Here is a 12,911-nt window from a genome sequence, read left to right as displayed (position 1 = left end):
ATGTATACAGCTCCGGTAAAAAAAAAAATAAAAAATTAGACCACTCCAATTTTTCTTAAATCACCATCTCCACATGTACAGCAGCCATTCCATTCAAGTGTTTGTTGAATTCCTTCACAGACACAACTCATTCTACTTAATGAGATGCTGAATAGGTTATCACCTTAACAAAATCCTATTCTAACGGGCAACAGTATAAAAACCACTGCTGCTGTCATCACCATTCTCCTGTTATTGGACAAGCTGGATGGGAAAAGCAGTGCTGAGACTACCCAAAAAGTAAGTGTAGTCAAAATACAGATACAGACCATGCCAAAAGAGTTGAAAAGAGAGGTTCAATTGTAGCTTTACTGGCAGAGGGATACAGTGAGTGTCAGGTTGCTTCTATCTTGAAAATTTCAAAGACTATGGTTCATAAGCACCATAAGAATGACTCTTTACCAACCGTGATGATCGCCACCTCATTCAAATGTCACTTAACAACCGTAAAAATGGCATGCAGCGGCTGTGCTGATTTGCACAGCGAAGATAGTTCGAAACAGGCTTCTGAAGTCATGCAAAGCTAGAAAAAAAGCCCTTCATCATTGAGAAGCAAAGAAGTGCCAGACTGAAGTTTGCGAAAGACCATAAGGTTTAGACCATAGAGGACTGGAGTAAGGTCATCTTCTCTGATGAGTGCAGTTTTCAGATTTGTCCAACACCTGGTCATATAATGGTTAGATGGAGACCTGGAGAGACCTACAAGCCAGAGTGTCTCGCACCTACTGTGAAATTTGGTGCAGGATCAGTGATGGTCTGGGGGTGTTTCAGCAAGGCTGGAATTGGGCAGATTTGTCTTTGTGAAGGACGCATGAATCAAGCCACTTATAAAACTGCTGGAAGAAAACTTGCTTCCTTCCGCTCTGACAATTTCCCCAACTCTGATGATTGTTTTTTTCAACAGGACAATCGAAGTGTGAATGAGGGACCACCAGATCAAGACCCAATCATGGCCAGCCCAATCTCCACACCTGAACCCCACTGAAAACCTCTGGAATGTGATCAAGCGGAAGATGGATGGACACAAGCCATCAAACAAAGCCGAGCTCCTGGAATTTCTGTGCTAGAAGTGGCGTAAAGTTACCTAACAGCAATGTGAAAGACTGGTGGAAAGCATGTCGCATGAAAGCTGTAAATAAAAATCAGGGTTATTCCACCAAATATTGATTTCTTTACTCATCTTAAGTTGAAATATTAGTACTGTGTTGCTTATAAATGAATATGATCTTGTTTTCTTTGCATTATTTGTGGTCTGAAATTTCTGTAACTGTTTTACCATTAGTCGTTTTCATAAAAAACATGCTCTAAAATACAATATTTTTATCTGGAATTTGGAAGAAATGGTGGCAGTAGTTTATAGAATAAAACAAAACTGCTCAGTCTGGTCAAACACATATCCATCAACTGTAAAACTAGAGAAAACTATGGTCTCATTTTTTTTCTGGAGCTGTATATATTTTTTGTATTATCAGGTAAAAACTAAAATGGATGAGGTAGACGTTTTCTATGTATGATATGGAATTTGAGTATATGAGCGAATGTTACAAAGTAAATGTATAAGAATATGTAGATAAGATTGATATCATTATTTATAATCAAACGACTACATTATATGATCACAGCTTCCTTTTATTTATATATTTTATTTTATTGCTGTTATTATGGAAGAAATTGTAACATTTACTGGTGCATAGGTGCACAGCAGAGCGAGACATAGCTGCTGTGGGCTGGCTAGCTGACCCCTCAGTGAAATTAAATCTGGTTGCTGAACTTGTTGTGCATTATTGAGTGGGACGGAATACAGAGGTCACACTAGCTACTATTTTACATTCCCATTCAACCTAATGAGATAGTGTATAATACAACTGTGGTTTCTGGCTAAATACCCACAATTAGATTATTTATTTCAAATCACATTTTGTATGCATGTAGCTATAAACACCACACTTCAGATAAGATAGGAACTAGATAGTTGACCAGCATGACCAATGACAAAACTGGTCACCCAGTACAATCAGACTGAGTTTTGACCATTATGACCAAGCTGCACAATCATACGGGTTGAATAGCTTGGTCAAGTTGTTTATACTGCTGGACCTGCTGTCTAGTTGTTGATTGTCTAGTTGTTCATCAGCTAAACCATCAAATTGAACCAAAACAATTTCTTGTGACTCAAAACTCCTTTGTGTCAGCTCCTTGCAGTCCTTGTGGAGATGATAAACTTTAGGATTGTTTTGAGGACTTGCAGAGACAAAGTGGGCTAGTTCCATGTGTCAACTGGACTATGGTAGTAGAGGGTTACATCATAAGGAATAGTCTGTCTGGACTTTAAGGTACAATAAACTAACAAGGTTTCAGATTTTAAAAACGTCTTTAGCTCCGGAAACAGCACTTCTGTTGCGTTGTGAATGGATTTGCAGCGTTTCTGAAGTTGCATGCGTTTTCTGAATTAGCACCACATTTCCGAAATGTAGTGCATATGTTGTCATTTTGATGAATATGCTTTGTGTATTTACAGCATGCTGGGTCTTTCCGGTAACCATAGTGGGTGTGGAGAGTGAATCATGCTCATTTCATACTGAAATGAAAATGTAAATAAAAATTGGGCTTTACATATTATTCTTTAGAAAGGCTCTTCTTTCACCACTTTTGTTCAAACGCTCATACTTAAGCACAAATGAAATTCTGTAGTGATGACTTCTTAGAAATGTAATTGAAATCCAGATGAAACACATGCTTTATCCTGCTTTATATAAAGCAGAACTGATTTGCAGATCGATGCCTACTGTGTTTTCCAATGTCAGCTCATGTTTTCCATTGGTCAATGCAGAATATTTTCATGAATGGTTTGCATATACGTGAATGCTTGATCTATGTCTGCCATAAGAGACATGACAATTTTAAAACTATGTTTACCAAACTCTGTACTGTTTTCCCTAATTATTGCATATATGTAGTACTATCTAACAAATATTTCATAGATATAAAGATTAACAGCAAAACCTAGTGGAACCTACACCTAGGTGATTGGTACAAGAAAAGTGTAAGACCTCACATCATTATTCTTAAATCTCATTCTTTTCTGGATTTACAGAGAAGTCACAGGTGAACAGTCACCAACAGAAAACATGGCATCCATCCTGCTGGAAAGAACAAATGCAAAAGTGCTTGACATGAGTAGAAGTCATTTGAAATTCTCACAAACTGATTTTAGACTCGTTATATGTGAATCATTTTCAGATGGTAATACTTTGCAACACCTGTCAAGTTTACAGGTTTCCTGTATATGACATTTTGTCTTTTTTCTTTTTCTTTTCTTTGATTCTCTTGCCTTACATGTATAGTTTTGCTGATGCTATTTTATGTGCTGATTAAGCAGGTGTCGACCTTCACAGTCACACATTTCATCATACTAAGCTTGGGTGCTTTGTGTTGTGCAAAACTTGGCTGGCCACTGGAGGTGTGGACAGGGAAGGAGAGTGAGCTGAATTTGATCCCAGTGATAAGACTCCCTGTCAGGCCCGTGGGGCTGTCTGTAACCCTGGCCCTCATCTATCACTGTACTCAGGAGCTCTGCTGCAGGTGTGGACAGTGCAAGGCAGATGAGCCGGTGCTGTAGCAGTTGAGCTGCATACCCATATACACATATCTGTTATGTACATTCAAGTACTTTACTGAGACAGTGTGCTGCAAATTTGTTTTCGTCAAATCAGCACTCACTGCATCACACAGCATGCAGTATGGGTGTGTAATGTTCATAGGAGCCTTGACTTTCAATTTCTGCAGTGCTTTAGAATCTGAACAAAGAATGACATTATTTTAATATGTGGGCAAATAAAATGTTTTACTTTGTGACATTAGTTTATTACCTGTTGTAATGCTTTAGACCAGTTCTCCCTCCAGAGAGGTTAAGGCAGCATTCTAATAAATTGAGCACAGACATCAAGCAGAAAACTGAGGGGTCAGGTGGGAGAATGGCTCTCGGGAATGGGCTGTTGTCTGTTATTGTCTGTTACAACACAATCAATAGTAGATTCTGCAAAACTGATAAACAGATAGAACTCTGCCATAATGTAGTATTTAAGGTTCAATGTTGGTAGAGCTACCTTTAAAATAAAATGTTTTATAAATAATATTTTATGCGCTAAAATAAACTTATTTATGAAACGGTACATTTTCATAGTTTTCAAATGGAGCAAAGGACGTATTAGCAGAGTGCATCAACAGCGCCTTCTCCTGTTCACAACTTGTCAATTTCGAATATAAAGTGTAATTTTCATCTTTTTCCAAATGGAGGCAGTATATTGCGGGTTGTCACAGCTTCCAACATAATAACCAAATGGTGGAAATGTTTTGTTTTGTTTTTAAGAAAAGAAAAGAAGAGAAAATAAAGGGGGAAAAAATGAGTTGCAAACGTTGAGACATGACAAACGAGTCTACTTGACCAGGATACAGTTTGGTTATATTTATTGCCTGTTATACAATTAGGTAATGAAGACAGAACTATAGACTCTGTTTAATAGGATTAAGTCTAAGACCTTTTTACAGTTTCCTGCGGATCTTTTAATAGTTGAAGAATACTGTGTGCTGGTCATATTTCCTATGTGGGCAAAAAAAAAAATTAAGAAAAGACTGGGTCCCGCTGTATTACTCAGGCTGCACTGCAGCGTCTATTCACAGGCGCGATCCCACTACTGATCGGCACGGGGGCTTTGACCTGCTCCGTTTCCGACCTGGGCCGGTTCACCCCTCCTTAGACGACCTGGTGGTCCCAAGCTCCCTCAGGAGCACCATATCGATACCGAACTTAGTGCGGACACCCGATCGGCATAGTCCGCTACAGCCCAGAACCCCTGGGCTCAAACGGTCCGCCAGCCTCAGCCTCCCAGTAGCTTGGATTACAGGCGCACGCCACCGCGCCCGGCGAGTGTACAGTGCCTCTTCACTATCTTTAAACCTAACTTTGTTCTTTGCTCGTTTCGCCATCTAGTGGTGCAAGAATGTATTGCGGTGGCGAGAATAATTTGTAACGCAAAACACACGTTAAAAGCACGAACACACATAATCTAATCTTACATATCTAGTTTTCCACTTTTAAAACAGAGTTTGTTGGGCATTTATTTATTACTTGTTCTAGATTGTCTACCATAACAAACCAGTTCTCCCGTGCAAGCGGAGACTATGTTGGCCAATGATGTGTCTAAACGATGTGTCTCTTAACCAATGATGTGTCTTTTGCATTGAATAAAGGCGAAATAAGATCGACGTTCTAACGGGACTCGTGTTAGTGTATGTAAAAATACGTTTCCTAGTTAGTCAAAAACAGGAATACAAATTCATTTAAATCTTAAAGGTTAAGGTAAGATTACTGCGGTTTATTTTGTTTAAAAAAAGCTAGCTAATAGTTTTCAGGCACACAGGCTAGCGCTGCTCGTTAGCGGTTTGATATTTTTGTCGTCCCGTAGAATCTGCTAACTAGGTTAGCTAGGTTAGCTAACCTAACTAAAAAGATGAGTGCTCTGAAGATTTAAAACATAGGTCTTAGCAGATCTACACGTAAAGACATAAACTAGGCTACATTGTATAAACTTACATTGTAGCTGACAGGCCAACATTATGTAAATAGGTGTCCTTTAATTGAGGCTAGCTAGCTAACAACAGAAAGATGCCACAAGACCAACATGTAACTAAGCTAAGCTAGCTAGGGCTTTACACCATGCAGCAGACATTAGCTTGGGAGTGGCACTGTTCATAAGACATACCACGTACCAGAAAATTGGCTGTGTACATTTATTTCGTGAACGCATCATGAACAGTAATATGTTTATGTAATAAACAACATAATACATGTGAAAACCTCACTGGTAAATAGCTCTGTGCTGTTTACGATCTTGCCCTAATTTGAGCAACTTTCATTGTGTAGAGCATTATCCAGCGAGTCATAATTTCAAGAATAGTTCGTCCTCGTCTGTCCCCCCTCCAGATGCGGTTCATGCTGCTGTTCAGTCGGCAGGGCAAACTGCGACTGCAGAAGTGGTACGTGCCCCTGTCTGACCCGCAGAAAAAGAAGATTTCCCGGGAGGTGATACAGATGGTGTTGGCTCGTAAGCCCAAGATGTGCAGTTTTCTGGAGTGGAGGGACTTAAAAATAGTGTACAAAAGGTTATTATAATTCATAATTTTTCTAATCTAGTGTGTTTTCTTATATATTGACAATCTGGTCGAGGTCATTGGCATAAAAATCTCAACTCAAACATTTGACCAAAAGCAATATTCAATTTTGTTCTCCATGAAATGTAACACTTGTCCTTGTTCTGATGATTTTATAATACTTTTCTTTTCAGATATGCTAGCTTGTATTTCTGCTGTGCTGTGGAAGACCAGGAGAATGAACTGATAACCCTTGAGATCATCCACAGATATGTAGAGCTTCTGGACAAATATTTTGGCAGTGTGAGGCTTATTTGTTACAATGCATCATACTTTGTTTGCCCACATGGTTAGTCTTAATACATAACATACTTTCCAGTTTCATATATTCTGCTGACAAATTCTGTCTTGGGCCTGCGATTTCTTTGAGTCTTTCCATTTTCCATTCCCACCAGGTTTGCGAGCTGGATATCATCTTCAACTTTGAGAAGGCATACTACATTTTGGATGAGTTCATACTTGGTGGTGAAGCTCAGGAGACTTCAAAGAAGATCGTGTTGAAGGCCATTGAACAGGCAGACATGTTACAAGAGGTGGGTCCAATTGTTCACCAGTAGCTCAAAGTTACATTTACATAATACATGACTGAGGATGGTATACTGTGCCAAATGGATGTCTGGTTTACTTTGACTGTGTTCACACACCCCACTCCCTTTGTACTTTTTCTAGGAAGCCGAAGCACCACGCAGTGTACTGGAGGAGATTGGACTCACATAGAACTGAAGAAGTCCCATTATTCTCTGTAGAGCCATCAGTTAGTCCCTAAACGTGTGTTGATTGACATATTTCATATTAAAGTCCCGTAAGAATAATGGTACCTGGATGTAGAAAATGTGCAAGGAAAATGACCAAAAGAAACCCTAGCTAGTTTCTCCAAGCCTTCTAGGTATAACCTATTTTCATTTGATTCGTTAAGTTTTTGGTACACCACCTAAGCACTGACCCATTTCCATTAGTTTCCAGGGTAGTAGTTTTATGATGAATATCACAACCATTAATTTGTTGACTAGATTAAAGTCTGTTAACTGTTAACATATTACCTCACCTTATGCCTTGTACGCCTTAAGACACACTTTTACAATCATTGTATTTGGCCAGTATCTTCTGCAAATTGGTGGAAGTTCAGTTTATATTTTTACTAAATCAGGACTAAGTGTATCTTAATGCTTCAGCAAAGTAATAAAAAAAATCTTTACACATCGGTGGTATTAGGTGGAAAGATAAAGGTATATATGTCAGTATTAGATATAGCATTACAAAAAACACTTAAATGTTTACCACTTACATGCTTTATATTGTCAGGAAAGTATTTCATGAAGGCTTTTTCTGCTAGATGGGCAATTTAAAGTCGTTGACTTCGCTCTTTGATTTTGGTTACATGAGGCCTATCACTCACTTTTGCAAAGTGAATCCTGCTAATGCAGAATATGCATACACCAATTATTTCAAAGTGTTAAATGTGACATTGTGCACTGGTACAACTTCTGAGGACCTTTTAAGTCAAACTCCTGGACTGTTTAATTAAAGAAGAGGTGACAGAATTCCATGCTGGACAGTTTGAATCTTTGTTTAAAAGTGGTAAAATTTGTAACTTCCTGAGGTATCCTCCATGTTTGAGTTCATTTTCAATACCAAAGAATCAGCATTTTTCTCGTCTTTATTGTGTCAACACTTATTTTCAGATTACACTGTGATTCTTCACTGCCTGTTGCTCAAAATAAAGTGCAATTTTCTTTGTCAGTTTTTCTTATGTAAAACAGTGCAGTCCTTGCCATAATGGCACAAATACATCAGCATCTTTAGTTTACTGCAAAATGCAAAACTGCCAAGGCTGAGTTATTTGCTAAACATTTCTGGTTTCTAGGACAAGTGGACAGATGGAACAAAGATTAACCTATGCCACAGATGAAATGGAGAAAGGAAAAATAAAGCTGTGCATGACGAACCGCATCATCTCTCCTGTGAAAAACGAAAGCCTGGACAGAGAGCGGCTGCCAACTGTGGTTGACTACAGTAGCAACAGAATGGTGAAACCAGCTTAACTGCTTGTTTGACTCTCTTCAAAGCTCAACTAACTGTGCTTGACCTTGCCACACAAAACAAAAATCCAAAAAACTACTCAGATTTCTCAGTCTCAAAAACGAATTTGCAGTCTGTCACCTGATCTAAGCATGTATTTCACTTCATGAAGGCCAAAATATCGTGTAACAAGCAGGCGCTGAATATGGCTTTATTAGTCCTGTCAAACAATTATTGGGTAAAATTCCCAGCATGCAGTGACTATGGATTATAAACCCCCAAGTGTGCAAAGGATTTATAACCAAGTGGTAATCATGAACATTTTATTCAGTTATACTAATGTGTCTAAGGAGTCCATTTATGGATTTTACATGGTTCAGGGAAGCACACTCAACCATGAATTACTTCAGAAGTAATTTTGACTTGGTGTCATTCCACAAACCACAGAAACACTTTTTAATAAAACATTTATTTACTCACGTTTACAGGGACACAAATCAAGTGTTCGTTCAAAACAGACAAGATGGGTTGACTTTTTGTGAAACCAAATAATGTCACTGCTATAGTAAGACTGGAAAAGCATTCATGCCATTTCACATATCCTCATTAGACAGTGCTGCAGTGCCAGACTCATCAGCAACACCAGCAAGTGTTACATGTTTTTCATCTTCATGTTGACAGACTTTACTTGTATGAGTCTCACCATGGCCTTGCTGGAATGTTGTGATGGTCTCAGTAGTTCTGCTATCCTCTGCAGGCATTTCTGTGTTCTGTTTGTCACGATTCGTTAGAGTCACTTCATCCTCATCATCCTCCGACTCCTTCTCAGAACCTGCAGAAGAGCTGACACTGCGGGTTCTACTCATCTTCCGCTTTTGTTTCCTTTTGCTCTTCTTTTTCTTGCTCTTTTTGGAGTGCTTGTGGTGATGCGAGGAGGTGTTCGCATTAGCAGAGGCGTCACTGCTTTTGTTCATTCTCTTGACGGATCCATTTTTGTGCTGTTCTTTAGGGCTATCCGATTCTGACCTCCTAGAAGATCTCCTCGAGTCTCTGACTGAATGGCGACTTCTACTCTGCCGATCAGACTCTCTGCCTCTGCTGTGTAATCTGCGTCTCTCATGGCTTCTACTTCTCCTGGAAAGGTCATTTGCTCTTCCTTGTCCTCTTCTCAGAGAATACTGGGGTCTCCGTCTCTCCCTGCTTCTGCTATGACTCCGCCTCTGTCTACTGTGACTCCGCCTCTCTCTACTATTGCTCCTCCTTCTCTTATGACTGTGCCTCTCACCACTGCGGCTCCTCCCATCATCCCGTCTATAGCGAGATGGCTCAGGGCTGCGGTTGCGCTGTGGCAAAATCCTGTCTCTGCGCTCGGAGTGCCAGCTAGTGAAGCCTCCACCGCGGTCAGGGGACAGGTGGAGGTCACGATCTGCTTCCCAAAATTCATTACCCGGGTTTCGAAATACATGGAGAAAGTTGCAGTGTTTGCCCTTTGGACATTTTTGCCTGTCAAAAAGCCCTGAGAAAAAAAAGTTTTAAAACCAGTGTTAGAGGATTTTAGCAAATTTTTATAAGAGCGCCTGTACTTTATAAGCATAAAAAGGGCCCTGGTGATGAATAAACTTTCTGCTAAACATCTTACCACATATGGCAGTTTTCCATCTGGTTACAGGAGAAAACTCGCACTGTAGTTGCCTTCCTGCATACCAGCGCCCATTAAACACCATGAAGGCTTCTTTGCATTGATCCTCACTACAGGTTCAAAACAAAACAATACACATAAAACATATCTACAACAGTCTTCCAATGTTTGTTTTAACTGTTAGGGCTGCACAATGTATCGTTTTTTTCTTCCATTATTGTAATATTAGCTGATACCACATTAACTGATACCACAGAAGGCTGAAATATGCAAATATACTTTTTAACAAATGACTAAGGTCAGACATTAAAACTGAGGCTTGTGGGTGAATTATATAAATTACAACATTCACATGATCCAACAAATTTAATTGATTAGTGACAAAATAATAAAGGCTCATATAAATCTATGTTGCATCAGGGGTTCTATGCCTTCCAATTTTGCAAGTCATATTGGAATCACATTGTAGTTTTGTCTATAGCAGCCCTAAGGTCACTATTTATTTATCTACTCATCAAAAAACAAAACAAAAATCCCCGATAACAACTAAAAAAAAAACTTACATGCATAATTTGTAATTTTTTTATACTTACTTTTCATACTGCACATAAACGTTTCCTCTTAAGTGAGGTTCAAAGTTACAGCTGACCTAAAAAATAAGAAAGAGTTAAACATCTGATACTTAGTTTCACCTTTTACTGAATCTGTTTAGGTTTCATTACCTTAAACTGTATAACTTTTCCTGCATTCCTGAACTCTGGCAGAACATCTTCATAAAAGTCCAGAAACTGCTGGTGCAACTCCTCCTCACTGTACTCCAGACTAGCGTCTGTGTCGTAGTCGTCGCGTCTGCTCTGTTCCATCCCAAATGTCACAAACATACCCCGGACCATCAAAGTGCTACTTGACACTGGGTGATCATGCTTTCGAGAGCACCTGTCCATACAAAGGCCACAACAAACAAATAAACAAGCCACCTCCCAAACATAAAAATGGTAAATATGATGTCAAACATATATGACAAACTTTTAACAAGTAAATATCATGTAAACCCAGTTCCACTGTGGTATATCTTACCGGTCTCCAAATCTGCAAGCTCCAGTTTTAAGGAAGAAGGGACAGTTGGCTTTGTCCTTTTCTGTGCCATAATCTGCTGGGGCATCTGGGTTTTTCCAGGAACCCCCATTTTCCAACTGGACAACACCCAATCAAGAATAAGCACTTCAAATGAACTGTACAATATCAAATGTTGTATTCCCATTTCTACTCAAAGTTGTTCATGAATACCTGGCTTTGTGCTTGGTCCAGCATTTTCTGTACAGCTTCCTACAAGTGGTGCAAACACACATTATGGCGGGTAAAAACCTGCAGCGAGCTAGCAGATATCTGTTAGCATTAGTTAAGACCACCGATTAAAGTATGAATTAGTGAGAAAAGAACTTCACTTCTAGCACAGATAAACAAAGGAAAGTCTATTGTAATTCTTAAAAGGTAATAAGGAATACAACATTTTGCTGGTACAACTGTATTTTGTTCAGCACCCAAAACAAAACCCTGAAAATAGAAATCACATTTATCATAAAAAGATACATTTTCTTCAGAGGAAGAGGCCTGTCACTCTTTCTTTTGTGTGTATCTTAGTTAAGGAAGACCATGTAGCAACCCATGCATCAAAATCAAGACAATCACCATGAAGCCAAAGGATCAGTGGCTTACTGTGTTTCCTTTTGTTGTAAAAGCAATAAAGAAACATCTCAACTGAATAATCATAATCTCAATCTGTTTCAATATCCATAATCACCTGGCTCAGTGAAATGAACTACATGAATATACAGGTTTAGTATATTTAAGTGATATGGATATGACAGCAGAGAGTGAGAGGATATATGGATATCAGCCTCTTTCACTTTATCCTCCGAATGCAGGGATCACCTCTCTGTTTCTCTTCTCCTGCTGTTTCTGTTCTCGCTCCTCTCTCTCTCTTCTCTGCTGTTCCTCCCATTCATCCTTGATTCTCTTCTGCAGTCATTAAAAACAAAATTTAAAAATAAAGAGCAAGCGGAGTTTTAACAGGTCAAGGGGAAATTTCATGCTGCGTTTTGACCAGTTTTAATTAGGGCTTCCCCGTTACCTCCTCCTCCTCCTTAATCCTTTGAGCTGCAGCTTCTTTCTCCTTCTTCAACCTAAATTCCTCCTGTGCAATCCTTTCCTTCTGCAGCCACTCCTGGTGTAGACGCTCTCTGAATTGATGAAACATAACTTTTCAAGGGAATGCCAAATAGGTTACTCTGACAGAAGCTTCCGTGGAGAAAGAGCTTACCTTTGTTCTTCTTCTGTCTTATCATCTCCATCATCATGATCTTCATTTTCATACTGATCAACAGCTGAACAAAATACGTTGCATAAATAACTATAATTGTGTAAAACGATAGTAAAAGGGCATCACAACGGTATGTAAACTGACGTGCTCTGGCTAGGATAAGAAAAAGATTAGCTACCTAAATTAATATCACATTCTCTCAGTTTAGCAAGAGCTTGGCGTTTTCTTTTTCTCCTGTCTCTCTTCAGACACAGCCGCCGTTGTTTTCGACTGGACACGGAAAACAGAAAACAATTTCAGCCATGTATATTAAAAAATTGAACTGATAGACAAAAATGACTACAGTAATGTGGAGATGTCAAACTGTTAGTGCTTAAGCTAACAAACCTCAGTGGTTCAGTTTGCGGCGGTTGTTTAAATTCTCCGTTCTCAGGCTCTGTGGGCTGATTTTCAGAAGCGAAAACCGAAATCTCCATTTTAACACAATTTGTTTACCGAAAACTGCGCATATGAATCTATGGATAACATTTCACTACATTGTTTAAGACGTTTACTAAGCAAATTAGCTAGTTAGCTGCTTGAAGATACACTACAGAGGGGGAGAGACCTGCTAGCCGCGTACAGTGATGACGTTGAGAGGTCATGTTTCGCTCGTCGGTCCGCGCCTCTCGCACATGCGCAGTC

The 12,911-nt window shown here is 39.3% G+C and overlaps 3 protein-coding genes across 6 annotated transcripts in view; 2 read left to right on the top strand and 1 right to left on the bottom strand.

The window, feature by feature from the left end:
• Nucleotides 1-1,809, top strand: part of npepps (aminopeptidase puromycin sensitive) — a 29,044-nt gene extending 27,235 nt beyond the window's left edge. For 2 of the 3 annotated variants that reach the window (XM_081708253.1, XM_035523264.2), the window contains one exon: nt 944-1,809. In XM_081708253.1, the coding sequence (XP_081564379.1) occupies nt 944-1,024 (81 nt within the window). In that variant the 3' untranslated portion in view covers nt 1,025-1,809. Of the gene's footprint in view, nt 1-120; nt 280-943 lie in introns of all 3 variants that reach the window. The other variant, XM_081708252.1, reaches the window with a different exon arrangement.
• A 3,448-nt stretch (nt 1,810-5,257) lies between these two features.
• ap1s2 (adaptor related protein complex 1 subunit sigma 2) lies at nt 5,258-8,477 on the top strand. Of its 2 annotated transcripts, XR_014120027.1 has the most exons (6): nt 5,258-5,398; nt 6,023-6,201; nt 6,384-6,492; nt 6,645-6,782; nt 6,919-7,017; nt 8,114-8,477. XR_014120027.1 is itself a non-coding variant. In XM_027006910.3 (5 exons), the coding sequence occupies exons 2-5, from the start codon at nt 6,023-6,025 to the stop codon at nt 6,964-6,966; spliced, it is 474 nt and encodes a 157-aa protein (XP_026862711.1). In that variant the 5' UTR covers nt 5,258-5,398; the 3' UTR covers nt 6,967-7,994. The 2 variants fall into 2 exon arrangements, 1 of the variants encoding a protein (XP_026862711.1); XM_027006910.3 differs by lacking the exon at nt 8,114-8,477 and having other exon boundaries at nt 6,919-7,994.
• A 244-nt stretch (nt 8,478-8,721) lies between these two features.
• zrsr2 (zinc finger (CCCH type), RNA-binding motif and serine/arginine rich 2) lies at nt 8,722-12,838 on the bottom strand. The gene is made up of 11 exons (XM_027006908.2): nt 12,615-12,838; nt 12,406-12,497; nt 12,228-12,291; nt 12,039-12,147; nt 11,840-11,926; nt 11,195-11,233; nt 10,985-11,100; nt 10,630-10,843; nt 10,501-10,556; nt 9,908-10,017; nt 8,722-9,784 (listed from the first exon to the last, which is right to left on the bottom strand). Exons 1-11 carry the CDS (start codon nt 12,701-12,703, stop codon nt 8,862-8,864), a joined length of 1,899 nt encoding a protein of 632 aa, XP_026862709.2. The 5' UTR covers nt 12,704-12,838; the 3' UTR covers nt 8,722-8,861.
• Between the last annotated feature and the right edge of the window lie 73 nt (nt 12,839-12,911).

This window comes from Electrophorus electricus, chromosome 26 (assembly GCF_041902795.1).
Source record: "Electrophorus electricus isolate QZ-2024a chromosome 26, ASM4190279v1, whole genome shotgun sequence".
NCBI lineage: Eukaryota > Metazoa > Chordata > Actinopteri > Gymnotiformes > Gymnotidae > Electrophorus > Electrophorus electricus.
The sequence above is the reverse complement of the archived record's forward strand: the minus strand, read 5'-3'. Positions and strand labels throughout refer to the sequence as shown.